General features: G+C 47.6%; 1 protein-coding gene across 1 annotated transcript in view; it reads right to left on the bottom strand.

Moving 5' to 3' along the window:
* The window catches only part of C26H16orf96 (chromosome 26 C16orf96 homolog), a 37,460-nt gene that overhangs the window by 9,237 nt on the left and 7,066 nt on the right, over nucleotides 1-21,157 (bottom strand). The window contains exons 2-11 of the mRNA XM_087449565.1: nucleotides 18,601-18,705; nucleotides 17,337-17,417; nucleotides 17,036-17,122; nucleotides 15,584-16,955; nucleotides 13,629-13,714; nucleotides 13,129-13,239; nucleotides 9,143-9,217; nucleotides 8,543-8,707; nucleotides 2,919-3,037; nucleotides 2,119-2,181 (exon numbers count right to left, since the gene is read on the bottom strand). Coding sequence (XP_087305691.1) covers nucleotides 2,119-2,181; nucleotides 2,919-3,037; nucleotides 8,543-8,707; nucleotides 9,143-9,217; nucleotides 13,129-13,239; nucleotides 13,629-13,714; nucleotides 15,584-16,955; nucleotides 17,036-17,122; nucleotides 17,337-17,417; nucleotides 18,601-18,705 — 2,264 coding nt within the window. The remainder of the gene's footprint in view (nucleotides 1-2,118; nucleotides 2,182-2,918; nucleotides 3,038-8,542; nucleotides 8,708-9,142; nucleotides 9,218-13,128; nucleotides 13,240-13,628; nucleotides 13,715-15,583; nucleotides 16,956-17,035; nucleotides 17,123-17,336; nucleotides 17,418-18,600; nucleotides 18,706-21,157) is intronic.

The raw sequence follows: 21,157 nt of genomic DNA, 5'->3' as shown, positions 1-21,157 counted from the left end.
CGGCCCGCGTTCGGATCCCGGGCGCGCACCGACCATGCTGAGGCTGCGTCCCACATACAGCAACTAGAAGGATGTGCAACTATGACATACAACTATCTACTGGGGCTTTTGGGGGGGAAAAAAAAATTAAAAAAAAAAAAAAAAACAACTGTTCTGATTCTATAACCAGAATAGGTAAATCCTAGAAACAGAACGAAGATTGGTGGCTGCCAGGGCCTGGGGGAGGGGGAACGGGAGTGACTGCTAATGGGCAGGGGTTTCCTTCTGGGGTGATGGGAGTGTTCTGGCGCTAGACAGAGGTGGTGGCTGCACAACATTGCCAACGCACTGGACACCACGGAACTGTCCGCTTTAAAATGGTTAATTTAGGTTATGTGTATTTTACCTCAGTAAAAAAATAAAAATAAAGTAAAACATCAGCCTTCTGAGGAGCTGGAACTGTTCTGCATCTTGATCTGAGCGGTGGGCACAAAGGTGTGCACATGTGTAAAAACTCATCAAGCTGTGCAATAAACATTTATACACTTTACCGTACGTATTTAAGCCACAATAAAATTTTAAAGTAATACATATCGTCAGCATTTTAGAAAGTATAGAAAAGCAAAAATAAACAAAAAAAGCACTGTAACCACGTCACAAATATTTTGATATGTGTCCTTCCAGTATTTTTCCATGTTTACGTATTTTTTTTTAACAAAAATAGGATCATAACACACATCCTACTTGATTTTCTCATTTAAATTATTGCAACCATATTCCCAGGTCATTAAATATTCTTCCAAGACTGTGCCATCCAATTTGGCAGCCACTGGTCACATGTGGCTACTTAAATTTATGTTTAAATTAACTAAATTTAAATAACATTTAAAATTCAGTTTCTCAGTTGCATTAGCTATATTTCAAGTGCTAGATAGCCATATGTGGCCAGTGGCTACTGCACTGGACAGCACAGCTGTAGACCATTTCCACCTGAGAGGTTCTATTGTATGGTGTTCGTCTACAGCATGACTTACACTGACTGATGTGAATGTACTTTGCGTGTGACTCATTTACCACCTCACATTGTTTCCTTTCTTCTTCTTCTTAATATTATAAATAATGCTGCAACTAGATATCTGCGGTTTGAAAGGAAAATTCTGGATAGATAGCTCCAAAGCCTCCTCCATGAACATGGACCAGCGTGGGGTGGCAAGCTTCACCAGTCACCAGGGCCAGGCTAGCCCTGCAGAGGCCATGGGCTCTGTAAGATCCCGACTCTTAAACCATATTAGAGTGTTGTTTCCACTCCTAGGTTTGTACCCAAGAGAACTGAAAACAGGTGTTCAAACAAATATATGTACACGCATGTTCATAGCAGCACTATTCACAATAGCCAAAAGGTGGAAACAACCCAAATGTCCTTCAACAGATAAATGGATAAACAATTGTAGTCTGTCCATACAATGGGATATTATTCAGCCATAAAATGGAATGAAGCACTGACACGTGCTGCAATGTGGATGAACCCTGAAAACATGATACTCAGTAAAAGAAGCCAACACAAAAGACCACATATTATAGGATTCCATTTCTATGAAATGTCCAGAACAGGCAAATGCATAGAGACAGTGGATGAGTGGTTTTGGAGGCTGGGGGGAGGGGGCAATGGGACTGACTGCTTAGTGGGACTGGGGTTTCCCTTTGGGGAGATGAAAAGGTTTTGGAATTAGAAGATAGTTGCACACCACTGTGAGTGTACTAAATGCCACTGAATTGTTCACTTTAAAATGGTTAATTTTAGGTTATGTGAATTTCACCACAATAAATAAATAAAAGCATTAGACTATAAAAATATGTGCAAGGAAGTCTCACAAAGTTCTGCTTTTCCCCACAGTTTCTTTCCATCCTTTTTCTTTTGGAGTTGATCTCGTCCCTGGGCACCAGACAGGGCTGGGGAAGGAAGCCATGCCAGCCCCCCCGCCCGGAACAGGAGGCAAATGAAATGATGTGTACACAACGATGTATACGGATGTGCATATAAATGACGTATCTAGAACCCCGCAGGTGCGTAGTGTTGGGGGCGTGGGGGGCGCGGGATCCAGAAGGGAGAGGCGGGCGCCCCCTGGCGACGGTACTCACGGGCCGGTCATCATCTCCACGGGCCGGTCGCACGAGATGCATTTCACCCGCTCAAACAGTTTCCTGGAAGACACCCAGCTGCGTCAGCCTCCGCACCAGCCAGGCCCTGCGGGGCCGCCCCTGCCCCGGGCAGCGCTTGGTAAAGGCTGCAGGTCCGTCTGTGTCTCAGAGCCAGGACTTCCCCACCTGCCCTACTCCCGCTGGTGGCCCGGCTCAGCTCCGCGCCGCTGGCCCCTGCTGACCCCATCTGCCGCCGCGTGGGGCAGAGGCAGAGAGTAGAAGTGTGTGGAGTTTTCTCCCACCCCAAACACATGGAGGTCTTTAAAACCAGGGGCGTTCTGGAAAGCTACTCTTCACAGTGGCCATTTGGGGGCATGAGGGGTGATCTGAGGACAGGAGCCCCCCAGGAACTTTGAGCCCCTCTGCCTGGGGCTCTGTCTGGATGGGGTGTGGGGGCTGGCTCTGGTCCCAAATATGCCCAGGCTCCCCGTGTGGCCTTGCATGGCCCCTTCCCTCTCTAAGCCTGGGTTTCCTCATTTGTGGTAAAAGGGCTTTGGAGCAGATGTGCTCCTGGAGCCCCTCTGCCAGCCAAGTCCAGAGCTGCCCGCTTCTGAGCCCCTGGTGCTCTCAGCCTCATCCCCACACCCCCCCCAACCTGAGCTGGGAAGCCCCCCTCCCCCAGGTCCACAGGTCTGGAATCCCTCCTCCCAGAATCCGCTGGGATACCCATCTTGTCTCCTCTCTGGAGAGAGGGTCTCCCCAGCCTCTGGGAGCTGCACCTCTACCCAGGAGGGGCTCACTTCCTAAAGCCGGCAGCACTGTCGGGGGCATATCTGAGGCCTTCGATCAGCAGCTTCCTGACTGCTTTCCAGACCTCATTCACATCTTTCTTCAGATCATCCAGATCACTGTGAACCAGCTGCAAACAGCCAAAGGGAAGAAAAGAGTGTTTAGTCAGTTCACACTCTGCCTCGCTCCAGAAAAGGATTTGCAACAACCTGCAAAGTTACATAGGCTGTAACAAAATTAAACTAAAACAGTGAGTTGGTGAAGGAAAGGGAAAACGACAAAGCTTGGGTTAAGGTTTGTACCCCCAGTGCATGTTATTGCTAGAGGGGACCTGCAAAGTGAGCTTCCCAGCAGCCAAGGCAAAGAAACATTGTCAGTGACTGCCTCCAGAAGATAAAACCAACCCTACTGCTCAACTGCAGGCCTGCAGGCCCGAGAAACATTTCTCCCAGTGCTCCCCAGACACCTGACATTCACGCATTCAACACATTTATTGAGTGTAAAGTATACATTCAATGGTTTTTAGTATATTCACAGAGTTGTGCAACCATCACCACAATCAATTTTAGAACACTTTCATCACCGCAAAAGAAACGTCATACCCATTAGCAGTCACCCCTCATTTCTCCCCAAACCCCCAGGTGTAGACAACTACTAATCTACTTTCTGTCTCCATGGATTTGCCTATTCTGGACATTTCATAGAAATGGAATCACACAATCTGTGGCCTTCTGTGTGTGGCTTCCTTCACTCAGCATAATGTTTCCAAGGTTCATCCACGTTGTAGCACATGTCAGTGCTCCATTACTTTTTATGGCTGAAGAATATTCTACTGTATGGATGGACCACATTTTGTTCATCCATTCATCTGTCGATGGACATTTGCATTGTTTCTACTTTTTGGCTATAAAAAACGCTGTCATGAACATTTGTGTGCAAGTTTTTGCGTAGACCTATTTTCATTTTTCTCGGGCATATACCTAGGAGTGGAAGTGCTGGGTCTTATGGCAACTCCATGTCTAACTTTTTGAGAAACTACCAGACTGTTTTCCACAGTGGGAGTTTTTAATTTTTAAAGTGTTCCTTCCAGTGATCTTTAAACACCATTCTCCACTAAAAGGAACCAAGACTCCACAGAGAAATGGCTGATTCAGATCTGAGGAAGGGAATGTTAAAGATGAGCCTGGGACATCTTGTCATTTAAGGAAGCGAGACAGCTGTCTGACACAGAGGGTCTAGTCAGAGGGCTCAGAAGCCAGCTCATAGGCCAAAGATGAGACCATGTGAGCAACAAAAGAAATAGTAACTTGATTGAACAAACTGAATATATAAAAATCCATGATTCATATGACACTCGTGAAATCAAAAAATAAAAATAGAAACCTTTGGGCCGGCCCCGTGGCTTCGCGGTTAAGTGCGCGGGCTCCGCTGCTGGCAGCCGGGGTTCGGATCCCGGGTGCGCACCAACGCACCGCTTCTCTGGCCATGCTGAGGCCGCGTCCCACATACAGCAACTAGAAGGATGTGCAGCTATGACATACAACTATCTACTGGGGCTTTGGAGAAATAAATAAATAAATAAAATTATAAAAAAAAAATAGAAACCTTCATTTGCCATCATGTATTAGAGGTGGCTATTGCACTATCTTACCCTGAAAACTGGTAATTAAAGGAAATAATTCATCATTGCTCCTGTCTTTCCTGCAAGAACCATATTTCAGGGTAATCAGCTGAAGTTGATGAGGGAAAGCTCTTCTTTACAAATTTCAAGCTGATAAATGTAGAAGCAATGCTAGAATTAGAAAAATCACCATTTTGCAACCATTAATGAAATAACTGGTTCACGCAACAATCTTCAATATATGAGGAAACTACTAGGAGAATGGCTAATGAAGCAATGGACATTCCCAGGGCGCCGAAGTCACCCCCAAATTACTTGCTGCTTATAAAGGGAGAATATCCTTTATGCTAGTGGTATCAGGCCAGCACCCCTGGGGCCCCAATGAATCTTTGCTTCACAAGTGAAGGGACCACCCGCCAGCATGAACCAATGCCACAGGAAGTGCACGGCATCCAAAGAAGATTCTTATACCCAACTTTCTTTTTTTTTTTTTTTTGCTGAGGAAGACTGGCCCTGGGCTAACATCTGTGCCCATCTTCCTCTACTTTATATGGGACGCTGCCACAGCATGGCTTAACAAGTCGTGCGTCAGTGCGCGCCTGGGATCCGAACCAGCAAACCCCGGGCCGCCGCAGCGGAGTGCGCACACTTAACTGCTTGCACCACCGGGCTGGCCCCATCTTGTACCCAACTTTCTATTTTGAAAACTTTTAAACCTACAGATAAGTTGCAATAATAGTCCAAAGGACACTCATGTATCCACTTAAATTCATCAATTTTTAACATTTTGTCATGTTTTCTTTATCTATACATTTGTGTGTGGATTTGTTTTCTCAACCATTTGAGAGTTAACTGCAGATATCATGATATATCACCCTTACAAAAAGTCAAACACAGAATTACCATATGACTCAGTAATTCCATTCCTGGAATGGAATTCTACCTGAAAGAACTGAAAACAGGTGTCCAAACAGAAACTTGTAAATGAATGTTCACAGCAGCACTATTCACAACAGTCGAAAGGTGGAAACAACCCAAGTATCCATCAACAGATGAATGAATAAACAAAATGTGCTCTATCCATTTGATGGAATATGATTCAGCCATAAAAAGGAATGAAGCACTGATTCATGCTACAACATGGATGAAGCTTGAAGCATTATGATAAGTGCAAGAAGCCAGTTACAAAAGGTCACACACTGTATGACTCATTCACATGAAATGTCCAGCATAGGCAAATCCATAGAGACAGAAAGTAGACTGGTGGTTGCCAGGGGCTGCAGGGGAGGGAAGAATGGTGAGTGGAGTGACTGCTCAATGGGTACAGGGTTTCCTTTTGGGGTGATGGAAGTGTCTTAGAACTAGATAGAGGTGGTGCTTGCACAACATTGTGAATGTACTGAATGCCACGGAATTAGTCACTTTAAAATGGTTAATGGCTAATTTTACGGTGTATGAATTTTACCACAATTAAAAATATAGAAAGAGGGGCCATGCCAGTGGTGCAAGTGGTTAAGTGCGCGCTCCGCTTCGGCAGCCCGGGGTTCACAGGTTCGGATCCCAGGCGCACACCGACGCACCGCTTGCAAGCCATGCTGTGGCAGCGTCCCATGTAAAGTGGAGGAAGATGGGCACAGATGTCAGCCCAGGGCCAATCCTCCTCAGCAAAAAGAGGAGGATTGGCAGATGCTAGCTCAGGGCTAGTCCTCCTCACACACAAAAAAATATATAGAAAGAAAAGAAAAGCAATGAGTACAGGATCACCTAAAACAACAAAAAAAATTTATTTTTATTTATTATTTTTTTTTGTGAGGAAGATCAGCCCTGAGCTAACATCCATGCTGAATCCTCCTCTTTTTTTTTGCTGAGGAAGACCGGCTCTGAGCTAACATCTATTGCCAATCCTCCTCCTTTTTTTCCCCCCGCCAAAGCCCCAGTAGATAGCTGTATGTTATAGTTGCACATCCTTCTAGTTGCTGTATGTGGGACGTGGCCTCAGCATGGCCGGAGAAGTGGTGTGTCGGTGCGCGCCCGGGATCTGAACCCGGGCCGCCAGTAGCGGAGCACGCACTCAACCGCTAAGCCATGGGGCCGGCCCACAACAACAAAAATTTAAAAAGCTTCTATTAGAAAAACTTCAAACACATAAAGAAATGAAAAGATTAGAATTATTAACCCCCATATATCCACCATTGAGATTTAATCATTAACGTGTGGCCATATCTGCCATATTTTTTTGATGGAATATTTTTTAAAAAGTTACAGAAATCATGACATTTCACTCATAAATATTTTAGTAATCATGAGGACATTTTCTTGCATAACCACAACACTGTTATCACACAACACAATGAACAGTGACTTCCATCTAATTCAGCCCATTTTTAGAGCTGGTGCAAGTGAACCAGGATACAAGTAAAATCTCCTCATGTGTTACATTTGGATGTTTCGTCTCTTGAGATTCTTAATCTAGAACAGTCTCTCTGTCCCCACTTTTTTTTGTGTGTGTGAGGAAGATTAGCCCTGAGGTAACATCTGTTGCCAATCCTCCTCTTTTTGCTGAGGAAGACTGGCCCTGGGCTAACATCCGTGCCCGTCTTCCTCCACCTTATATGGGACGCTGCCACAGCACGGCTTGATAAGCAGTGCATCAGTCGGAGCCTGGGATCTCAACCTGCAAACTCCGGGCCATGGAAGCAGAGTGCATGAACTTAACCACTACACCACTGGGCCGGCCCCTGTCCCCACTTTTGTCACTGAATTATTGAAGGAAAAGAGATCAGTTGCTCTGTAGATAGCTGTAATTTTGCATTGATTTGTGCGGTTTTTACGACTAATATGTCACCATGAGAAACATGTCCCATATCTGTTTTGCTCATCATTATATCCCCAGTGACCAGCATCGTAGGTGCCCAACACATGGTTGATGAATGAATAAATCCTCATTTCACAGAAGAAAAAACTGAGGCTCCGAGAGGTTATCTAACTGGGGGCATGCTGCTGCTCATGGTGGAGCTGGGCTCAAACCCAGAGCTGCCTGATTCTAAACCCAAGCTCTTCTGGCCACACCAGCCACCCCAGCCGCAGGAACCACACAGCACTGTCATTGTTGGTCTGCCTGTTCCTGTCTCTCTACTGGACAGTACAAATTGAGGCAGGGGCTATGTGGGCCGGCCCCGTGGCTTAGCGGTTAAGCGCGCACGCTCCACTGCTAGCGGCCCGGGTTCGGATCCCGGGCGCACACCGACGCACCGCTTCTCCAGCCATGCTGAGGCCACGTCCCATATACAGCAACTAGAAGGATGTGCAGCTATGACATACAACTATCTGCTGGGGCTTTGGGGGTAAAAAAAAAAAAAGGCAGTGGCTATGACTCCTTGTCAACATTTCCCCAGGGTCTGGCTCATCACAGGTGGTTCGTAAATGATGAATGAATAAATGAATGACCAGCAGACCCCACCCCACCCCACCATGTCCCTTAGCTTGCCCAGACAGGAGAGTTATGGTAGTCAGCCTCCAAGATGCTCTCCAACTATACCTCTTGGTATTCACAGCCTTGTGTAGTCTCCTCTCACACCGAATAGGGGTGATCTATGTAAGCAGGTCATTACAGAAGATATTACAGAAATAATGGAGTGTGGCTTCTGTGGCTAAGTCATAGAAGACATTGCGGCTTCTGTCTTGCTCCCTTGGATCACTTGCTCTGGGGAAGTAAGTTGCCATGCTCTGAGGCCACTCAAGCAGCCCTAAGGAGGAGTCCATGTGATGAGGAAGTGAGGAGTCTTGCCAACAGCCATGCGAGAGTGCCATCTTGGAAGTGGATCCTCCAGCCCCACTCAAGCCTTCAGATGACTTCAGCCCCAGATGACATCTTGACTGCAACCTCATGGGAGACCCTGAACCACCCAGCTAAACTGCTCCCAAATTTTTGACCCTCAGAAATTGTTGTTTTAAGCAGCTAAATTTTGGGGTAATTTGTTATGCAAAAAGTGATAACTAATACAAGGTACTCACTTTGGTGCTCAGGTCCTTTCTCAGCTGCTCTAGAACCTTCTTCCAGTCATCCTCGTGGGTCACAACCCTGAGTAACATGCCCTGAATCATCTCATTCAGCTCCAGTGCCATCGTTTCCAGGTCAACCCGGCTTGCCTTGCCTGCCAGGGTGCTCCTGTCGGCTTTCTAGAGAGAGAGGGGACTCAGGGAGGCAATGCTGCTGGGGTGGGAGCAGGAGGAAGCTGGGGGAGATCACTTTGGTCAATTTTTTGTAGTTTGGGACCCTGGTCATCTAGCCTTGCCTTAAATTCAACCTTGGGGTCTACATTGGCTCCAACACAACCATCAGATCTAAGCCGAGGTTTTCCTGTGATGGAGAAGTTCGTGCATGACTTTTAAGTTTACATAACAAATTGTCACTAATCCTGAGTCACTGAAAATAGGAGTTGATGAAACAACTTTTGACAAGCTTCTCCAGCCTTTCTATATGAATAAAGGTGGAAGGAAACTCTGGAAGTTTCTCTGCCTGGTTTTTTCTTGGCTGCATGATTCCATTTCCCTGGGAGAGCTGGGGCTCAGGACAGGGGAGAAGGAAGGGGAGAGGAATCTCTGCTCACTCACCTCTTTCAACTCCTGCTCCATCACACTTTTGTCTGCCTTATGCATTTCTAGGTTTTTTATTTGAGCACGGATAATCTAAGAATAAAAGCAAAGGGCACGTCAGCCATCCTCGGAAGCCCTGAGAATAATGTCTACCTCCCACGTCCACCCTTGCCATGCTCTAGGAAGGGACAATGGGGCCAAGTGGATAGCAGGTAGGGTGGGCACATTGGAAGGCTTGGGCTCCAGGGCTCTAGGAGCCCAGATCAGAAGGGAAGGAACGTGAAACTTGGGACAAGCTGTCCCCTTGGAGGTGGCATCATAGGAACTTTGCTGCACAGTGGGGCAGACCTGAGTAAGGAAAGCACAAACCAATGCTGACGCTTTGGCTCCCTAGATGTTTAAGGCAAGTTCATCTCTTCTGATCTACACTGGCGTCCCAGCAAGAAATGCAGTCTATTCATCAACCAAGCACTTACATGACACACACTGTGCCCCCGTGTCAGGGGAAAACCCTATTTCCCATCCCCATGACTTCACGAAGAACCAACTCCTTCCATCAATTGTGTGTGTTACTGGACCCTCCCTATGACGGCAGCAGCAGCAGCTAACCTGCTTGAGAAGAGCCTCACAACCACTGGGCCACGTCCCCAGAAGGTGGAGTCACTTTTCCTCCAAAGCTGGAAACAGGCTTCTACTTCTCCCTTTATTATCTGGTCTCTCTCTAACCCTTATGAACAGGATCCCCAGCTTTTAGCTGGCATCTGGCCACCCAGAATCATGACTACATTTCACAGCCTCTCTCATAGCTTGGTGTGACCACTGGGGTGTAAATGGAAGTAGGTGTCCTCTTCACTACTGGTTTGAATGCAGAGTTAATGACTGGAGTGCCAGCAGCCATCTTGGACTTTGAGGTGACCTTGTGAATGGAAGTCACACACCATGGAGTTCTATACCTCTGGACCAACCATTACTGAGTTTCCTGAACACGAAAGAGAAATACACTTCTACCTTGTTTAAGTCAGTTGTTTGGTTTTATGTGATTTGAAGTTGAACCTAACTGTAATTAATGCAAAGCTCCATCACAGCTACCTTGCCCCCAGGTGGGTCCCAAGGTCTAGAATGGGAGGTGGAGGTATGGAAGGAAGCTCCTGCTTTGACCTCGAGTCAGGCTGCTTCCTCCAACCCCACATTAGCAGGGAGCTCTGACCTTTTGGAGTCATCAGGCCCATCGTTAATACTTAGATCCCCACTTGGCCCTTTCTAGTTAAAATCTAGAAATAAAGAGGAGTGATTAGCGAGGACTTTCTAACTTCCACTGCCAGGGTCACCTGTGTACTGGGTTTAGTGTCTTCCCCAAAATTCATGCCCTCCCAGAGCCTGTAAACGTGCCTTATTTGGAAATAGGGTCTTTGCTGATGTAATTAGTTAAGTTAAACGAGGTCATAGTGGATTAGGGTGGTCCTAAATCCAACAAATGGTGTCCTTATAAAGAGGCCCTGTGAAGACACAGACACACACACACAGAAGAGGCCATGTGGCAACAGAGGCAGAGGCTGGAATGATGCATCTTGTGAAAGAATACATGTCTATTGTTTTAAGCCACCCCGTTTGTGTCATTTGTCACAGCAGCCACAGGAAACTGATGCACCCCGTAAGTGGCAGAATCGGAATTCAAACCCAGGCCTGTCTCACCCAAAGCCCGTGCTCTGAACCACAACACCAGGCCACCTCCCAGCCGGGTCAAGTCGGCTGGTTTCTTTGCCTGGATCTGTTTCCTCCTCTTTCAAATGGCATTAATCCTACTCCTTTCCCAAAGATGTCAAGAAGCCTAGAAATGGGATCTATAACCTTCCTGGCAGAGTTAGCATTCGATACACATTAGCTATCTTATCAGTCTTCTGCACGAGCCAGAGCCCTGACTATAACAGTTTGTTCCAAGAGTGGTTTTGGAATGCATCCTCGGGCTTATAAAAGACAGCTGTAGTCAGTACAGTATGATGTGGATAAAAAAATCAAGTCATTTGCATAAAAATAATTGATTCTGATAAAAATAATTTCAGTGAGTTAAGAATGAAAGTGGATAAACTAGGAAAAAAAAAAAGACCACCTGTGCACTTGCAAAGGGCCAATAATGTTTTCCATAGAGAGGATCAAGAAGAGTTCTGTCCTCGCTCACTTTCCTGGGGGGTTCTTGGTGGGAAGCACTCTGAGAGAAGCCCTCTAAGGGGATGGAAATGCTTCCACCTTGACTGGGTGGTGGTGACGTGGGTGTATAAACAGGCAAAAATTAATCGAGCTCTTATACTTAAGACTTGGACATTTTACTACTCGCTAATTATACTCCGATTAAAAACCAACAAATACCACCACACCCCGCAACACAGAAGGGCCTGGACAGTGTCTGTCTTGTTGAGTGCCTATCACTGGGCCAGAAGGGTGCCTGGTGCAGAGCAGAGGCTCAGTAACACCGGCCGAATGACTCAGTTAACAATGAGGACTTCTTGCCCCACCTGGTACGTTTATAACCTTTGCTCGTGGACATCCAGGTAAAGCAGTAGGGCGGCCTTTCTTCTCTGTTCCAGATGTTGCGGCACAACCGTGGCAGACAAGGCTCCACTCCCTCATTTCTCTACTGGGAGGGCTCGACGGGGTTGCTGATCTCTTGCAGTATATTCGTTTAAGAAACATTTAACGAAATGTGTCGTATACAAAGCCCTGTTCCAGGTCCTTTCAGGGTGAACTTTTATAAGCAACTCATTCATGTTGGCCCGAGGGGCAGGAAGGCAGTCAGGACAAAGGCTGACTTGCTCCGTTTGCACTGTTTGGTCGGCCTGGTCCTCTTGAGATTCTCTCAACCAGCAACTGCTACCTGGAGGCAGATACTGTGACCCTTCCTCCCCGTGCAGGGCGGGGCATGATGCCGGGCACACGTCAGACATGCTGAATGAATTGGCTCTGGTCTCCTTCGAGGAAGGGCCCCAGTACGTCCCTAGCACACGGCAACTTGGCCTCTCTGAAGAGCAGTGACTAACCGAGGGCACAGAGTCCAGGAGCCGACGCAGCTCCGGATCTTGGTACTCACTGAGGTCTGAGCTGTAACCCTGCACCCTGCAGCCACACACGGCCTGGAGCCCCACCCCCGCCTTAGGCTGGGAATTGGTTCCCCTTTTAGGAGTTCTTTACAGGTCCAAGTTGCCCTGTGTGTGTCCCAGCCTGATTACTCTGCGTGATGATCTTGGAAGGGGGAGCTATGCCCTCCTCTCTCACCCCCTACATCCTAAGCCATCCCACCAACAGCCCCCTGACATGGAATGAGAAGCCTGAGTGGAAACCACCTCGGGTGGTCCTGTTTGGGATTTTGTCTCTGTATGCTCTGGGGGAAGGTCATCTCCTCCCACTGGGAATGACCTTGATCCATTCTCGAAAGGTTGGGGACACCGCCGGGAAAAGGCACAGACTAGACTGGTCCTGAGGACCCATCAGGCCAGGGTCATCATGCCAGCCCAGTGAGGCAGGACCCTTCAGGCCCCTCAGGGAGAAGGTGGCTGGTTGGGTGAGCCCTGGTAGGGGCTTGGTTTCCGTCTTCACATTCCTCCTGTCAGCAACTCCACTGTTCCCAAAGGGCCCTGGGGCACTGAAAACTTGGAAATGAGCTGGTTTAGGGCAAATGAAATAGTTGGCGCAAGAAATCCTCTTATTCATTCATTGATTCATTCAGCACATTTCGAGCCTTCACTCTGCGCCAGGTACCCTTCTAGGGGTGGGTGACCCAGCAGTTGACAAGGTGGACCCCGTCCAAGCCCTCTTGTTGCTGTGTGTGTGTGTGTGGGGGGGGGATGGCAGGATTTGGTTGTTTTTAATTGAAGTGTAATTTACACACAGTGAAGTGTTCTTGGTTCCCCCCGCCTTCAGTGCATCTGTGAAGCCTTTGGGGAGAGTGTGAATGTCCCGATGAGAAATCCTCCCCTCAGCTGCCCATCCTGGGCTCAGCCAGACCTCCGAACCTTTAACTCATTCAGGCGAATCTGGAGCTTTTCCACCACCTTGTCCAGCACGATGTAGTGATCCTTCATCGTCTCCATTTGGTGGCCCCAAATTCTCTCCAGCTCCTCCTCCTAAACGAGGGAGACACAGACCTCCAAGTCCTCTGCTTCCGAGCTTGCCACGGCCAGGAAGGGGCTTGACGAGTGTACCAGACCAGTGTGTCTCCCACTTGCTGTCTCAACAGCCACCTAAGATACTCATTAGGGGAAACCAGGCAGACGCCCGCCCACTAGGACCTCTGCACCAGCCACACTAGGACCTCTGCACCAGCCAGAGCAGACCCGCCTCCACAGGGCTGCAGCTGCCTTCTCCTTCCCCTCATCCCCAGGCCTGCACTCAGCTACAGGACAAATGCTGCATGGGGAGGGCAGGAGCTCCCTCTGGTTCCGGGTCACGGAGTCTGCCATCAGCTCGCCTCAAGCCATCATCTTCTCCGGAGCTGCCTGCCTGGGACACTGACCTTCATCCTGGATTCCTGGAGGTTGCCAATCTTTTCTTGCAATACGTCCACTGTCGTCCCAAGACGGGAAGAGGCTCCCATATTAGCTGAAAGCAAAGGAGGCAGCGGCTGTTGGGGGCAGTGATGGGGGGGTGCCTTGTCCAGAGCTCCCGCTTCTGTTAGAAGCTATCTAAGGCGGCGCTGTCCAGAAAGAGAGGCTGTGAGCTTGGGGGCCTTTGAAGTTACTTAAAATTTTCTAATAGTCACAATTTAAAAAAATTTAAAAAGGGGGCCGGCCCGTTGGCATAGCGGTTAAGTGCGTGCACTCCGCTGCGGGGGCCTGGGGTTCATGTGTTTGGATCCCGGGCGCGCACGGATGCACCGCTGGTCAAGCCACGCTGTGGCGGCGTCCCACATAAAGTAGAGGAAGGTGGGCATGGATATTAGCCCAGGGCCAGTCTTCCTCAGCAAAAAGAGGAGGATTAGCATCAGATGTTAGCTCAGGGCTGATCTTCCTCACACACACAAAAAAATCTAAAAGGAAACAGGTGAAATTAATGTTAATAAAATATTTTATGTAACCCAATATATCCCAAATAGTATCATTTTAATATGTGATCAAAAAAATTATTAATATTTCACATTCTTATTTTCATACTAAGCCTTCAATATCCAGTGCGAACTTAAAGCACTTAGAGCACATCTGAACTTGAACTTGCCCCATTTCAAGTGTTCAACAGCCTCATAGTTATCATATTAGACACTGCAGGCCGAGGGAAACCTCTGGAATTCACTCTCCTCCAGGAATGGCCTTGAGCAAAACTAAGAAGTGCCTTATTTATGAGAGTATGTGAAGCGTATTATCCCACCACAAGACAGAAACGGGATTTAATAAAAAAGGAGAGGGGCTAAAAAAAAGTATCCTAGATCCAGTTCTGGATGAGAGGCCACAAGGGTTTGTACAGGACACAGCAAGGTGGGTATGAAAAATCACACCCAAGATACGTTTACAACCTATCTTTAGTTTTCTTAACAAAAATGGTAGCTGGTCAGAAGTAAAATTTGGGCTATTTTGGCTTTATGTTTTAAATTTAAATTTATTACTTTCATCATCTTAGCTGTGCACCAGCATTCACTGACATCAACATGGTGCTTTTTAGCCATGTGAAGTTCTACTTTTGCTTTTCAAGATTTGTGGAAGGGCACTGCCAATCAGGGGTGACGCCACATATGGATTTGACTTAGGTTAATTCCACTATTGTACTTGGCAGAGAGAGAAAAAGCAAGACAGTGGTTCAGAGAGGGCAGGGCATTGGATCTCAAAGAGGGTTCCCTGTGCCAGTCGCGTCAGAATCAGCAGCATCACGTGGAATGGGTTAGAATGCAAATTCTTGGGCCCCACTCAGATCAACCGAGTCAGGGACTCTGGGGGTGGGGCCGGGTAGTCTGTGCATTACCAAGCCCCCCAGGGATGCTGAGGTAAGCTCAAGGTTGAGAACCACTAGAGTAGGCCATTCTGTCCTCCACTCCTGGCAGTGAACACATGCCCATCAGGGGCATGAAATGGGAACATAAATCTACTGATGCCACTGCTGCCCAGAACGTGACTGTGGTCTTTAAGGATATATATGTTTGCCTGGGAGTTGTTCCTAATCCCAAATTGACCACTTCATCCGGGGTCTGTTCAGTAGTACTGTTTTATGGGCTATTGAAAGGGAATTTTCAAGAGTAATTTTGACATGAGATTTTCTTCCTTAAGCGCCAACTTCCATAAATGCCCCCAAGATAAGACGTCACTGTACATTCACTGTAAAAGAACAGAACAGTAAGAGGCTAATGCTTAAGCCAAAGGAAGGAATGGCTAATGGCTGAATGTAGATTTTGTTGGGGGAGCTAAATGACGGAGGCTCTTCTCGAACACCGAAGGGAGGGCCTGAGCCCTTGCCACCCACCCCTCCCAGAGCCAGGTGGGCTACCTAGATAAGTCAAGCGCTGCTGCAGGCTGGATGACAGCTGGGCAAACTCTTCTCTCAGGGAGTCATGTCTAACAGGCATCTGGGCTATGTGGCTCATAGAGTTCTTGACGGCGTTCCTCTTGTCATCAGGGGTCACAGCCTGTTTGGCGGCCAGCATGGCCTGGGACAGGGTCACATCGGGAGGGACGCTGGTGGCAGAGTACAAAGGAGAGAAGAAGTCGTACTCCATCTCCTGCAAGTCTTCCACCTCGCTGTCATCGGTGAAGGCCACGGAGGCTGTGGCCCCATGGGAAGATCCTGCACCCAGGACATCTGCAAAGACCCCTAAGGGCCCAGATGCAGCCACGGTCGTTGCTACACTGGCCAATTTGGTGGCAGGGGCATCCTTTACCACCTTGGCGGCGGCCTCGGCTGCCCGGGCCGCTGAGGTCGCAGCAGCTGCATAGGCAGCAGCGGCAGCGGCTGCGATGGCAGCAGTGGTTTTCATCCGATGGACAGACCGGGGACCTTTAGGGGGTGCTTCCTTGGGGGCGTCAGCCCTGGGGGCCTCGTCCTGAGGGACTCTCCTGGAGCGGGAGTAATACTTTTCCGCTTTTTCTGAGATAGCTGGGAGCTGGTGCGTCTCTGCCTTGTGAGACCGTGACTGCAGTGGACGAGGCCAAGCTGAGCCCAGCTCCGTAGCCTGTGGCGGGGCCCTGAAGCCCTGGAGCTGTGCAGGTGGAGGGCCTGATGGGCCTGGGCCAGGCTGCAAGTAGCCTAAGCCCCAGAAAGGCCAAGTGCTAGTGCTGGGCCAGCCTCTGGGAGGAGGCCAGCCCCCTGGCGGCATAGGCCAGAATCCTGGTGGTGTGGGCTGAGGGCCTGGGGCAGGCTCAGGTCCGGGGGCAGGCCCAGGTCTGAATGTAGGCCAAGGTGCTGGCATGAACCCAGGTGTCAGACTGGGCCCCAGTGCAGGTGTGGGCCCCAGCCCCGGCACAGGCCCCAGGGCAGGCTGGGGCTCGAGCTCCAGCCCCAGTGCAGGTGTGGGCCCCAGCGCAGGCTCAGGCTCAGGCTTTGGCCCTGGAGCGGGCCTAGGCCCAGGTCCAGGCACAGGTGCAGGCCCAGGCTCGAGCACCTGAGGCTGGCCTGGCCCCTGCTCCCTGGAGAGTAGAACTGCTTGGGCAGACTCCTCCTCCTGTAGTTGCCCTGGGACATCATAATGCCAGACGGTCTCCAGGAAGTGGGGGCGTGGGATGGTCTCTGAGACGTGGACATGACCGACAGCATCATGGTACTTGATGGTCTGGGGAAGGTCAGTCTCTGGGAGCTGCTCTGTGACCTGCCACAGCTCGGAATCCTCCAGCTGTGGTGCAGCAGGTCCCAGTGGAGAAGTTTCCTGTGGAAAAGAGGTCTGGGTTGGCCAGGGCTGCTTCCCCGACCCTCCACTGCTGCCCCTCCTATTCCTCCTTCACTCACCGGGGGGAACATGGCCTCATGGAGGCCGCTCCAGAGCACCACGTCCTCAGCTTTGGGGATGGTGACCATCTTTTTCTGGAGAGAAATCTAGGGGGCGGGGGAGGAGGTTGGGAATGAGGAGCGTGAACCTAGAGGGTGCGATGCCCTTGGGTGGCTCCCTCGTCCACGCTGCCCTCCACACTTGCAGATAAATGGGCCTTTCTAGATTGTTTCTCCTCCTAACCCCTCCCCCTAGCACCCCTGGGTCTGGAGGTCAGGGGACCAGGGTGGGACACGGGGAGGACAGGGCCGAGGCCCGTACCACTTCCTGCTGCAGTGCACTCATCTTCCGGTTCTGCCCTTTCAGGTCTTTACAGAGTGCGTCCATTCTTTCTGGCTGTATCTGTCGAATGAGCGGAGCTCATGAGCCAGAGCTGCAGGTTCTGGTCCCAGCCCTGCTTCTCCCACAGCTCAAATACAGGACTTAGCTCTAGGTGGCTAAGAGTTGGAGAAGGAAGAACACATTCCAAAGCAGTATTTCCCAGTGAGTGGGAAAGGGATAGAAAAGGGTTTCATGGGCAAATAAGTTTGAGAAATGCTGGGCTTAAAATGTATTGAACAGGTTTCTGTACTGCAGGACTTCTCAGAGACTTTAATGGGCAAAAGTACAGTAAGAATCTCCAAGACGTGGGCTGAGGAGGCATTGTTTCTCAAACAGATTTGTCCAAGGGTCGTTCTTAGCGTTTTGTGACATAGCTTCCTGACAGTGCCCTCTCTGCTCAGGTGGGAGCTACTCAGCCCCAGGCTGAAGTTCTCACAGTTGCCACAACAATCAAATGTGTACACTGACCTGTGCTTTGGGGATGATACATTAGATTATGTTATTTGAGTGCAAGTTGTAAAACCTCCACCACAACAACAGCCTGGGGCTGTGGAGACCTGGCTCCTGAGCCCAGCTCTGACTCACCAGCTGAGACCTCACACTTCCAGGATTCCATGTCCTTCCACATCACGGTAAGGAGTTAGAATATGCCCAGGCTGATGTCCTTGTGGCTAAAGAGGGAGCTAGAATGTATGCCTGTGCTAGGTGTATTCCACTTTTCGGTGTGGACAGAGCTTTCTAGAAGAGGAAGAGGTGTTCTCTTTCTGCTACGTTGATAAAATGTAAGCCTAGAGTTGCCAAGACTTGGGGAGTACCTGCTTGAGAATGAAGCAAACCCAGAGGAAAGCATCACTGAAAGAGAGACGTTGGTGTGGTATGAGCACCTAGATCTGGCTGCACCTGAAGGCATCCCTGGACTTTTTAGTAACTGAGACAATAAATTCTCTTATTTTGCCTAAGCCAGGATGAACTAGGTTTCTGTCACTTACATATGATGTCCTAACACAGAAGGGTAAGGAGCATGGTGGAAGCCTCGGAGAGTTCAGCAGGACAGACCTCGTGGCTAGGCCATGTCAGTCTCCTTCTTCTGCCCCCATGGCTGTGTTCTTTGATTAAGAACAGGCTTCATAGATTTACCCTGTCACCCCAACCACCAGAGGTCCGAGCAGCATGGCCATCATAGAGGACACTGGGGAGGGTCTACCTTTTCAAATATGTCCTTCAGCATGTCCACATCCTTCCTGAGGGTTTCAGTGGTGACCTTGAGTGCACAAATGTCAGTGAGCAAATCCTGCAGGGTCTTCATGGACTAAAGATGGGGAGAGAAGGGGAAAACATGAAGTTGGGTGTAGCGGGGGGAGAAGGTAAGTAATGTGCAGAAGCTCTCTGGTGACAGCCATAGTTCAATACGTCCTCTTGGCTCTCTCAAGGCCGAGGCTGGAACACACTCAGAGGCCAGCAAATGACACTAAAGTCAACGGTGCTCTGAGGTCTCAGGTGGTGTGGGTGGAAAGGAGGCAACCCTGTGTCTGAATGTATTCAGTAACCAGGAGTCACTTATCATGAAGCATCTCATGCCTTTTGGTGGGAGCCATTGGAGGATCACCAAGGAAATTATGATAGGATTTACATTTTTAAAGGGTCCCTCTGGCTGCATTTGTAGATTGGCCCTGGGAAGGTAAGGGGGGAAGCCAGAGGACCAGTGAGGAAACTTCCGGGCAAGAGCTGATGGGTGCAATGCTGAGCTCATAGCTCAGCTCCACTGCTGACTAGGGCTGTTACTTCATCTTTCTAGGTTTTAGATTCCTCAATCATAAAATGGGTACAAAAAAAAAAGTGATAATGTATATAAAGGGCCTAGTGCATAGTTAGGCACTCAGCTAATAAAAATAACAAACAGTAAAATGTCAGAAGTCCTTATCAGTAATTACATTAAATGTAAATGGATTAAACTTTCAGTTAAAAGGCAGAGATTGGAAGACTGTATAAGAAAACATGATCCAACCTCGTGTTATCTATAAGAGACACATCTTAGATTTAAACATACAAACAGGTTGAAAATAAAAGAATAGAAAAAGATATACCATGCAAGCAGCAAACAAAAGAGAACTGGAGTGGCTATACTATCAGACAAAAGAGATTTTAAGATAAAAATTGTTACTAGAGACACAGAGGGACATTTATAATGATAAGAGGGTCAATCCTTCAGGAAGATATAGTAATATAAACATGTATGCACCTAACAATGGAGCCCCAAAATACATGAAGCAAAAATTGACAGAATTGAAAGGAGAAACAGCCAATTTAAGCAAGAATAGTTGGAGACTTCAATACCCAACTTTCAATAATGGATAAAACAACTAGACAGAAGATCAGCAAGGAAATAGGAGATTTGAACAAAACTATAACCCAACTAGACATAACAGACATCTATAGAACACTCCACTCAACAATGGCAGAATATACATTCTTCTCAAGCACACACAGAACATTCTACAGGATAGACCATAGGCTAGGCCATAAAACAAGTCTCAATAAATTTAAAAAGGACTGAAATCACATAAAATGTCTACTCTGACCACAATGGAATGAAATTATAAATCAATAACAGAAGAAACTATTGGAAATTCACAAATATGTGAAAATTAAACAACACTCTCCTAAATAACCAACGGGTCAAAGAAGAAATCACAAATGAAAACACAACACACCAAAAACTTATGGGATGCAGTTAAAGCAGTGCTTAGAGAGAAATTTTAGCTGGAAGTGACTATATTAACAAAAAAGACAGATCTCAAATCAATAGCCTAATCCTCCACCTTAAGACACTGGAAAAGGCAGAGTGAACTAAACTTGAAGGAAGTAGAAAAAATGAAACAATAAAGATTAGAGCGGAAACTAATGAAATGGAGAATAGAAAAATAATAGATGAAATCAGTGAAACTAAAAGCTGGTTCTCTGAAAAGATCAACAAAATTAGCAGATGTTTAGCTAGATTGACCATGAAAAAAAGAGAAGACAAGTTACTAGAATCAGAAATGAAAGAGGGACCATTACTATTGATCATACAGAAATAAAAAGAATTATAAAGGAATACTATGAATAACTGTATGTCAACAAATTAGATAAGTTGGATGAAATGGACAAATTCCTAGAAAGACATAAACTACCAAAATTGACTCAAGAAGAGATAGATAATCTGAATAGACCTAAAACAAGTAAAGAGATTGAAGCAGTAATAAAAAAAAAATACCACAAAGAAAGGCCCAGATGGCTTCACCACTGACTTCTATCAAACATTTAAAGGAGAATTAATACTAATTCTTCACAAACTTTAAAAAAAAATAGAATTCCAAACTCATTCTATGAGGCCAGTATTACCCTGATATGAAAATCAGACAAAGACATTACAAGAAAACTAGAATACGGATGCAAAAATCCTCAACAAAATACTAGCAAACTGAGTCCAGCTACATATAAGACAATTAAAAATGAGTGAAGATCTGAACAGATATTTCTCCACAGATAGCCAATAAGCACATGAAAAGATGCCCAACATCATTAGTCATCAAGGAAATCAAGGAAATGCAACTCAAAACCACAATGAGATACCACTTCACACCCGCTAGGATGGTTAGAATCAAATGTCAGACAACAGTAAGTGTTGTCGAGGATATGGAGAAATTGGAATCTTCACACACTGCTGGTGGGAATGTAAAATAGTGCAGCCATTTTAGAAAACAGTGTGGTTTCTAAGGTTA

This window comes from Ceratotherium simum, chromosome 26 (genome assembly GCF_057802395.1).
Source record: "Ceratotherium simum simum isolate JZ-2026a chromosome 26, ASM5780239v1, whole genome shotgun sequence".
In the NCBI taxonomy this organism is placed as follows: Eukaryota; Metazoa; Chordata; class Mammalia; order Perissodactyla; family Rhinocerotidae; genus Ceratotherium; species Ceratotherium simum.
This window is presented reverse-complemented; position numbering and strand designations above follow the sequence as displayed.